At 34.6% G+C, this 10282-nt stretch overlaps 1 protein-coding gene across 1 annotated transcript; it reads right to left on the bottom strand.

The window, feature by feature from the left end:
• Positions 1 to 554: 554 nt before the first annotated feature.
• LOC137404479 (nucleoporin Nup43-like) lies at positions 555 to 9263 on the bottom strand. The gene is made up of 8 exons (XM_068090700.1): positions 9132 to 9263; positions 8884 to 9000; positions 7718 to 7847; positions 6557 to 6670; positions 4808 to 4943; positions 3603 to 3757; positions 3044 to 3148; positions 555 to 884 (listed from the first exon to the last, which is right to left on the bottom strand). The coding sequence occupies exons 1-8, from the start codon at positions 9240 to 9242 to the stop codon at positions 682 to 684; spliced, it is 1071 nt and encodes a 356-aa protein (XP_067946801.1). The 5' UTR covers positions 9243 to 9263; the 3' UTR covers positions 555 to 681.
• Between the last annotated feature and the right edge of the window lie 1019 nt (positions 9264 to 10282).

Below are 10282 nucleotides of genomic sequence, written 5' to 3'. Positions count from 1 at the left end.
TTTGGTAATAGTGTATGATGTAACAGTTGCCATTGTTACAGCATATTGAAATCTGTTTTCTAGCTCCAAACTTTTTCTATCAAAATAAGTAATAATTGTATCAGTCTAACAAGTTTTAATGAAAGGAGTCTAAAAAATTTTAATTTCCTCATTTGACTTGGTCGGATACTTTAACGTATATAACAAGCCGTTTAGCAAAAATGCTGATGGCATTAATGTCCTTTTTGCTGTGTGAGAGAACAAAATGTAGGTGAGATTAACATCGCTTCACCCGCAAAAGGGTTAAACGTATTCTTCCAAAATTCTGACCAGCCAGTCGAAAAATAAAGCGCCACGCTATTTGACCGTCACCTCTAATACAACATCACTATAGTGGAATGGCTAAAAAAATACAGCGCCATGGCGCTCAAATAAGGTTTTATGACATGTTGCTTATGAGACGTAATGTGTAGTTCATTAAACAGGATGTGTAGTTTGTTAGACATGCCCGACAGCTGTCAATATTTAGCATCGACAATGAGAATTTAGCATTTAACGTCAAGACTAGGCTATAGGCTTAAAGCAAAATAAGCAAGTGTGTTTGTTAGGTACATAGAAGTTAACTATTGTCATAATATGGCTAATGTGTAACCATTATAAAAGCAGCAGGATGTGGCTGAAAAGATACTTGGATACAAAATGCTACACTATGAGATTATTAAATATACATATAGCACCATTATCTGTTCCACAGACCAGTGTATTATTACTTACATCCAAAGAGTTAACTTCAAAGTTGCTCATAATACTAGCCTGAGGTGTAGCACTGGAGAGCTCTATGACTTCTATCCTGTGTTTAGCTGCATCAGCCAAAAACCAAGCACTTGGACCATCGATGTCTCCACCTGTAAAACAAATATCATTTCAAGTTTGTACAATGATAAGTTTGTTCACCAAAGAAACTAAAACCAATTTTAACCACGACACTAGTTAATCCTTGAGATGAGACCACTTTAACATTTTCGGTTATAATTTCACGTAATATTGTCCCCTTTACCATTTTAGAAAATATTGTGGTGACCTAATTTTATCAACCAATTCGTGAAAGGCATGCTTTGGAGAATTATTATCATTAAACGTTGTGAGCTTCATTGTTTGAAAGCAAAAAATCTTGCTGAATAAAGTCAACGAGGATTTCTAACTTATGCTATCATAGCTAGACACCGTCAAACCTTGACTTACCATCACCTTTATAAGCATGTTTTATGACTGACACCCTAAAATTTCAGCCAACATTTGTTTCAAAATATGACGTAATTTCAACATACAACATATGACGTTTCTAAAAAATACTGCCATCTTGTAAATGTGTACATGTACTCATATATGCAGTTCTTCAGTTTGGATCTGGATTGCACAAATCATACTTGATATCTTCCTTTTTTAACTATAAAATCTTGGACTCAAAGAAGACTTGTGTGGCCAGATGTAGTTTGCAGAATGCTTTCCTTAGAACTCGAACAATAAAAAATAGTAAACTTGAGCCAACATCTTGGGATCAATCCTTAAAAGAATTCAACAAGCATACTAGTAGTTTACATGAAGAAAGTGATGTATAGAAACACAAACTGAAAAAGGATGAAAGCGAAAAGGCTGACCTTGATAATTAATGCTATATTAAATATCAAATAGAAAAATATAAGTATATTATAATTTATTAAGTTCATTCAGTCGAAGTTACACTAGCTCCCTATCTTCATTATGAACAATCCTTACCAAAGCTCACTTCCTGTATCGCCAAAACTACTACAATGAACCTTTCTGGTCTTTAACATAACAGCGATGTAACACGAAGCCTCCTTTTTATTGATCAGTTTTTAATCACTTGATTTTCAACATATAACTTGGCTTTTAGCATTCACTTTTTTCATAGTTTTGCATAATAAATTTGTTTTAGTGCTATATATACATGTCCAGTATATATATAAGTACCTCAAGTATCTTTCATGTTTTTTGGGCTGTACAACAATTAAGCCAAATCTGATGTATTCTTACATAAATCTTTGCTTACTTTGGCCTGTACATACAAAGCAAATATCAAAACAGTTTAACTTTGTAAGTCGAGGTTTCACTGTCGATGTTTCACTAGGCACTACCTCTACCAGATCAATCAAAAAGTAAGCGATTTGTATAGTTAAGATTACACATCAAACACCCTAGGTAGTTCCTGGTGAACTCTTTGCCATAAGTTTACAACTGTGAGATTTTTATTTATTAAAAAATCTCGAAGGCCTTTCATGAGAGAAGAAGAGAACTCCAACATTCGGACACTCTTCTAAACTCATTTTCATGTGCCACATTTTATCCAGAGTATCTACTACAAGCAAACTATAAATCAAAGAAAATTTCAATGAATATTACTCCCTAAAAGCCTGTTATAAGAATCTTGGAAAAACTAGAAACCTATGAAGCCTTAATTCAGCATTTGTATGAATAATTAATATAATTATTTCATGATTAAAGATTGCTATTAATTTTGACACATTCTAAAAATGGCCTCTAAACTCATTAAACGTATATACAAGTTTTAAAATGTTTAGATGCATTTTATTAATAGTATAAACTTAGTTGAACAAGTTATCTTTAGTTGGCCATTAAATAACCACCTATTATTTAATTCTATTTATTTAGTTTGCTTTTAATTCTTGTTGATCTAAATTAGATTAGAGTCGCTCATTATCAAGAAATCTTGCCTAGTTCATTCATAAGCACTCGCTGTATTACGCATGGCCATTAGTAACAGAAGATAACTTAAAGTCATCAACTGGAAATCTACATACTGTTTAAAGGTATAAATATTGAACTGAACATCTGCAATAGCGTTGTAGTTATGCCTAAATTTCCTACAACTGGCCTAAAATAAATTTTTAAAGGGTTCGTTGCGGTTACACCGGGCAACGTTTTGAGTACTCCAGGTAACCATATGGCTACATCACATAATGGCAGACTTATCCCAGGTGTGTAAACTGCGCAGTTAGGGAGGGACTCCTCTTATAGCGCTCACCTGGCCTCATTGACCTTCGGCCTCCATTCCACTGCCACACTGAACCGTCAGCAGCAGAAGAGAATAAGCTGTCAGGTGATCTGGGATGGAACTTTATATCTGTGACTGCAAATGAATAATTAAATTTTAGGCAGGGAAACAGTGTGAAGAGGCCACCACTAGTTGATTGATTTCAAGGAGCTAAAGTTTCCGGTTACGCAAACGTCAAGATTGACAGGATACAGTAATGTTTGCTTTCCACGTTTAACTTTTTCATAAGTTTAAGTCAACTTGCAAAGCAAATAAAGAAATAATCATGAACAGGTACTTGAAATGTAAATGTGGTGTGCAGCCAACTATCTCAATATTTTCTACTAGTAATGATTGCAAAAGATGAAAAAAGTCAATTTTCTTCCATTTAATATAAAACACAGCTGAAATTGTAAAATAATTAAAAATCTCATAAACCATTTTGCAGGCACAACGCATTTGATGAGCATTTGTTAAATCTAATGGGATGCACTCTATATGAAAAAACTACCGAATCGTTCAAAAATTATCGAGCAAGAAATAAACCCACTCGAGCTTCCTTGGTGACCTTCCAGGACTGTAACAGGAACTTTGTCCTGTCTAAGATCATAAATCCCCAGCATTCCATTGTAACTTCCTGTTGCAACCAAATGATGTTGTGATGGATGCTTCTCTAGACAGTTGAGAGCATTAATTTCTCCTGAACTACAATTAGTTCACATATGCCTAGTGAGCCTAAGCCACACCTACGAAATATGCCTAAACCACACCTACGAAATATGCCTAAGCCACACCTACCAAATATGCCCAAGCCACACCTACGAAATATGCCTAAACCACACCTACAAAATATGCCCAAGCCGCGCCTACGAAATATGCCTAAACCACACCTACGAAATATACCTAAGCCACACTTACCAAATATACGTAAGCCACCCATATTCAACATGCCTAAGCCACACCTGCGAAATGTGCCTAAGCCATGCTAATGAAATATACCTAAGCCACGCCTACCAAATATACTTAAGCCACACCTACCTAACATGCCTAAGCCACGCCTACCTAAAGGTACACTAAAGAAATGTCAAGACAAAAGTTTTTTACTATGCTTGATTTCTGTTTTTTTATTGAGTTGTACAAGCTTGGAGCTTCAGTTCAAAAGGATTTGTGTTATGTTACCTTCAGTTGATTGAACGTTGTTAATATTGTATAGGATCATGGGGATTGTTTGTGGATACAAGTGTTGTTAATATTGTATAGGATCATGGGGATTGTTTGTGGATACAAGTGTTGTTAATATTGTATAGGATCATGGGGATTGTTTGTGGATACAAGTGTTGTTAATATTGTATAGGATCATGGGGATTGTTTGTGGATACAAGTGTTGTTAATATTGTATAGGATCATGGGGATTGTTTGTGGATACAAGTGTTGTTAATATTGTATAGGATCATGGGGATTGTTTGTGGATACAAGTTTGTGCTTCAAAGTGTTAAAATTGGAAAAAAATTGTGCACTATCTGCGCGAAAGTTGATTTGCATTGTTACTGGATGCTTTAAAAAAACCATTTGTGTTTCGTAAAGATGACCGCTGAGCTGTATGAGATGGAAAGTTTAGCAAAAACACTATTATAAAATCATATGATATTTGCAGAATCATAAGGAATTGGCTTTATGCTACATCTGACTAAAAGCTATTTAGTCGAGCATACATTAAGTTTTTCTAGTATGTGAAGATCATCATCAAACACTCACAGCACAAAGGTCTGTATCGGTCGAGCTTCGTTCTGTCGAATATCAAATACTTTCAGCTGTCCGCATGTATTCACGACTGCCACGCATTGCTGTGTCACCCAAAGAATTGATGTAAGGCTCGTGCTGTCACAGTCCACTAAAACATTCATTTATGCATGTTAATATGATCATCATCATCTGAGTAAAAATAATTAAAAATACCTATGATCTAGGAATCGGCATACAAAGCGAAAGTGATATGAAAAGGAGATACTGTAAAACATGTAATTGAATGCCACTTTTATTTGACCGCACCTATGGGAAAACGATTGAAAAATAGAGTGCCAAGGCGTTTAAATAGAGGTTTTACGGTAGCTAAAGCCATGAAAGAGAAGAGCAGCTGAACTCCAAGTTATTACTTGCAAGAAAAGAATCAAGTCAGTGAGAACTAAAGTCATAAAATTAGCCTAATATCATTGTTAATCATAAATAAACATTTAACCAGTTTTTGGCATGCATATAAACTATTTTATCACAGTCATGGTCTGAAAATAAGAGATGCAGAGTTGTCCGACCATGGATCAGTATGTCGATTATTTTTTTGTCCCATTAGTTTGTTAAGTCTATGTAGAGCTTATAATTAGATAGATTGCTAAGTTGGGCTTTGAGAATAACTACAAGTACTAGAATACTATAATATGGTAGCTATAGTATGTATAAGGAGTAGAGATGCCCCGATTCTAATTTCACCAGCCGATTCAGATACGGATTCGATATACCGATTCTTATTGAAAAATAATCCGATTTAGATTCTTTTGTGTTGCATAGATTATTGGTAATTTTATTATGCAAATATAAATATAATGCAAAGAAAATATAAATATTTATGTATTTATTTGTTTGTATTTATGAAAAAAAGATATACATGTATATATATTCACATACTGACACACCGTGCATCTAATAACAAAACAGTCCATGTTTCTCGATATACATGAATGTTATTAATAATGGTAATTACTGTTAGTGGCACAGCTTTCTCTGTGATAATGAAGTCTCTCTTCTACTGCTGAATGAACTGCTGCGCCTGTACAAGTTTAGAGCAAATAAATGCATCTTTAATTACCGTTAGTGATTCAATTATCTCAGTGAGATGTCTTTATCTTCTATCACTATCGATGTAGCTAGTCGTACTGAAAAAGGACTCGCTTGCTACAGATGATGGAGGACAGGCTAAATGCCGATGAGCCACAGAGGTTATTTTATGCGATACAAACGATACATCATATCGTCAGGATCAAGAGAGAGATAAATAACTTTATGCATCGACTGCTCAAATTACTTTCGCAATGCTAGTAAATAGAAACATTACACCGTATTCTTGTTTCTCATTATGGTTCTATTGTTTGTGATTGGCTGCAATAAATCATATCGCTGTAATTGGGAGATACCGCACTTTGTGATTGCGTCCTGACTAAAGCTAAAAGATTGCTCAGCTGTGTGGATGTTTATTAGGCTATAGACATGAAATAGATTGCGTGACAGGCCAGGAATTCATTAGGTAAAAATAAGGAACTTGCAGCTGATTATTTTTTATTAAAGTAGCAGGCTAAATTATGGTTTTCTGTTAAATAATTGATATGGAAAAAGTATCTGAAGCTTCCAATATTTTAAGAAAAGATCGGCCGATACCGATTCAGATACTAAACACCCATATCAGCACCGATACCGATTTTAGAATCGGGGCAACTCTAATAAGAAGGCACTTACCAAGAGATCTGATGGGAGCAGGTTTTGTTGTATCCAGAATATGTATAGTACCATCCTCCCCGCATGTTGCTATATTATCCTCAATGGCTAAGTCTGTACACGGACTCGCATTTCCTACAACGTATGGGATGTTAAAGGTCTTTTGAAATGATGTCAGCATGGGAAGATAGAATGACAGCGCCTATTTCCTATTTGGATACATAAACAGTTATACATACATGTAAGTAGGGTGTAAGTTATACATACCTGTAAGTATGGTGTAAGTTATACGTACATGTAAGTAAGGTGTAAGTTATACTTACATGTAAGTATGGTGCTCACTTCATAACTAAAATATCTAAACCTTGCTTTAGTACTAGAGGCTCTCAGCTATATAGTAAACGTTCCTACAACCTAAATAATCCGTTCCAGGAACATTATTATAACATATTAGAATTTCTATTTTATACAAAGCGTAAAATACATGTAAATAGGTTAATCTGTTCGACGATCCACTCATCCCTCTGGCCCTTCGAAATAAAAAGAAATTAATCTAATTTAATTTAAAAGCTGTAGAGTTACTGTAGCATTACTAGTTTGGGGTGACAGCTTTTCTCTTTTTCTTATCACTTACACTCGGTTTAGGGTTCATGGTAACAGTAATTTTATGTTTAGATAAGGGGAGCGCACGCCTCCAATGCCAATTTAAATCAATTTTTTTCACAACAATGTCTTTGCAGCAAGAAAAAGAAAAAAGATTTTACATGCCTAAAATAAAACAAAAAAGAAACTTTTCAGGTTAACTATGCGACTCTCAATATTCAAATCGAATTTGAGAACTAGCACACACTTGGCGCTTTACATTACCTTGATTTTCTTACATAATATGATGCAAAAAACTACATAAATTCATTACGTTCCGTGGCATTTACGAAGAGGGGGTTTAAGTTATAGAAGCGTATGCTCTATAGCTGTGTAGAACTGTGTGAAACCTTGGCTTACAGGCTGAACTGCGGTACAACACATGAGGTAACAACCCAGCCATTGATATATCGACTCTATGAAGTCAGCACACTAGTTATAAAGTCAGCACACTAATTTATAAAGTCAGCACACACCCACGAACATCCTGACCTCCACCTGATACACACAAGCCCACTTAAACTAGAAAGACGAACATACCGGACTTGAAAATATGAAGTGACTCCCAGCAATGTAGAGAATTCAACCGAGAATCTGCTGCGAGTTTGTCCATCTTGTAAAGACTGACATGACCTTTAGAACTTGAGGCAGCAGCCAAACCTTTGTTGTACTAGAATAACCAAAGTTTTCTCTTATTAAACCATAATTGCCACGAACATCTTTCATTGTTTGTTCTTAGGTAAATCAGACCTGCTAATTCCGATTTTGTACTCAAAATAAAGATTGGTCCAATAACTTTCAAAGCCATTTTTGTTTTTGAAGGCTTTTTTACAGTGATTCAATATCAGTGTTGCAATCAACACAAAAAGCCTGGACCATAAATACGTGGCATAGCCTAGTTTTTTAGGGACGGAAGTTGGGGATGTTTAGTCCGACCTAGAATTATAGAGATTAGTGTCTTAAAACCTATTATTCTCTAAATTCAGCCTTCAAAATAATCTCAGTCTTTTCTGAAAGGTAGATAAGCTATTTAACATTGCTTTTAGCTTGTTACAGGATGTTTAATAGGCTGATCAACCAAAAAAACGAGCTCAAGAAGCGCGATAACATCGCTAGCTTGTGATAAAATCACACTACTAACATAACCACACTGACAACAGCCAATAGTATAGCATCTGTGTAAGTCATATAAAGGTATGAAAGACGAGAGAACAGTGCAAGTCATATATTGACACAATTGTATATTATTGTGTAAGTCACATAAAGAGAGAGCAGTGTAAGTCATATACTGACTCAGTTGTATATTTTTGTGAAAGTCATATCAAGAGAGGGTAGTATAAGTCATATACTGACTCAGTTGTATATTATTGTGTACGTCATATAAAGAGAGGGCAGTGTAAGTCATATAACTGACTCAGTTGTATATTATTGTGTAAGTCACATAAAGAGAGGGCAGTGTCGATTCCAACTAGCCAAAACCAAGCTATACACTAATAAATACCCCTATCAAAATTTCATCTTTTTTTGCTGGAAAAGAACCATTAATGCCATTCACTTGAGATTTGTTCGGTATTTAGTTAAATTTATCAAAAACTGATTAAAAAAAGATGAGAAATTTAATATAATCCAGAAACATCCATACTAAATAGAAACAAGGCTTGTAACCAAAGTAGAGCCTCGTCACAACTTCGACACAATTATCTTACATCCAGCCCTGTTACATCTCCGCGATGTGGGATTTTAGAAAGGTTATCGATGACAGACATTGCTTCTCCATCCTCATCTTCTTGGGAATTGATTGACCAAAAATCTACGCTGTTACTCTGAAATAACACAAAATCTATAGACCCAATGGAGACCTTATAAAACACAGGCTTTAAAACGTTAATTCAACGCAAAGAAATTCAAAACGGGTCCAGAAATCTGACAAGCCTACAGATGCCATTGTACTTACATGCGCATCATATGTGCCTGACAGAAAAGTTGTTGCCTCAATAGATGCATCGGTGAATTTGACTCTGCTGATCTTATCGCCTACAAACTTTGACTCAAACTCCTCCGACATGTTTGATACTCCGAACCTTGAAATATACCAAACAGGACTCCTATATTCTTATAATAGATTTAAATCTTTGTCAAAATAAACTAAAAAATGCATACAATCAGAAATAATGTTGCAACATCTATCTCTTTACCATAAAAAATTGGTTAAATAGTTATGAAACTGAAATCTGAGCGTGTACAAAAATATAAAACTGAGAGACTTTGAGAGACCTTTTCTACTGAGTACCTGTAAAAACAGCATATTGTTTAAAAACTCCTAATGCAATTTTATTAATGAAAGATGTCAATGCTTTCAATATTGATCATTTAGTTTAATCAAGCCAGTCATAGAACATATACCGTGCCGAGATACAACTACTAACTATGCAGTCAGAACTCTACATATGCAGTTATTTTATTCAGTTATCTAATTTGTATGTAAAAACTATATAAGAATATTCCTATAACAATACGCTATAATTCGCTCCACAGCTTAAAGGCCTATAATTTACATGAAACATAAATGTATTATGCAACATTACACAAAAATATAAACGTTAAAAAGCTAGATGCAAAAAACTACTATATACGTAAAAAAACTAACGTACTAATCAACAAAAACTGGTTTCCATGGTTACATTAGTTTGACTTTGTAAGTGTAGACTTAGCTGTGTAGTTCAGAAGCAAAAGTAGTGAGAAATAATAACATAAAATTTTGTTGAGTGTAGAAAATAAAAGCACGAAGACAGAGTCAAAAGAGGCTGACAAGAATTTTTGTGGTAGATTAAGGTTTTGAAACTTATGGAAATTTTTTATGTACAGCTGGATGATGGAAATGAGCAATATTATGAAATGATTTTGATATTAATATAAATTTTAAGTATAAAGTATGTACTGATATATTCTGCAAAAAATATGATCCATATTCCATACCAATTTGCTACCAAGCACAGCTGAATGTGTATAGTGCTAATGGAATTACAGATCCCATTAATTGGTCATACTAGCTTTAGTGGCATTCAGCCTTAATTTCCTGTGCTGAGGCGGCAATACCCCATGTTA

This window comes from Watersipora subatra, chromosome 9 (genome assembly GCF_963576615.1).
Source record: "Watersipora subatra chromosome 9, tzWatSuba1.1, whole genome shotgun sequence".
NCBI lineage: Eukaryota > Metazoa > Bryozoa > Gymnolaemata > Cheilostomatida > Watersiporidae > Watersipora > Watersipora subatra.
This window is presented reverse-complemented; position numbering and strand designations above follow the sequence as displayed.

Bases quoted from the DNA above. Each gene is read 5' to 3' on its own strand.
- LOC137404479 (XM_068090700.1), bottom strand. From the start codon at position 9,242: ATGTCGGAGGAGTTTGAGTCAAAGTTTGTAGGCGATAAGATCAGCAGA. The intron at 7,848-8,883 runs GTAAGATAATTG...TGGTTATTCTAG, and splicing joins GAGATGTAACAGGGCTGGAT to TACAACAAAGGTTTGGCTGC. The intron at 4,944-6,556 runs GTAAGTGCCTTC...TGAATGTTTTAG, and splicing joins TGCTCCCATCAGATCTCTTG to TGGACTGTGACAGCACGAGC.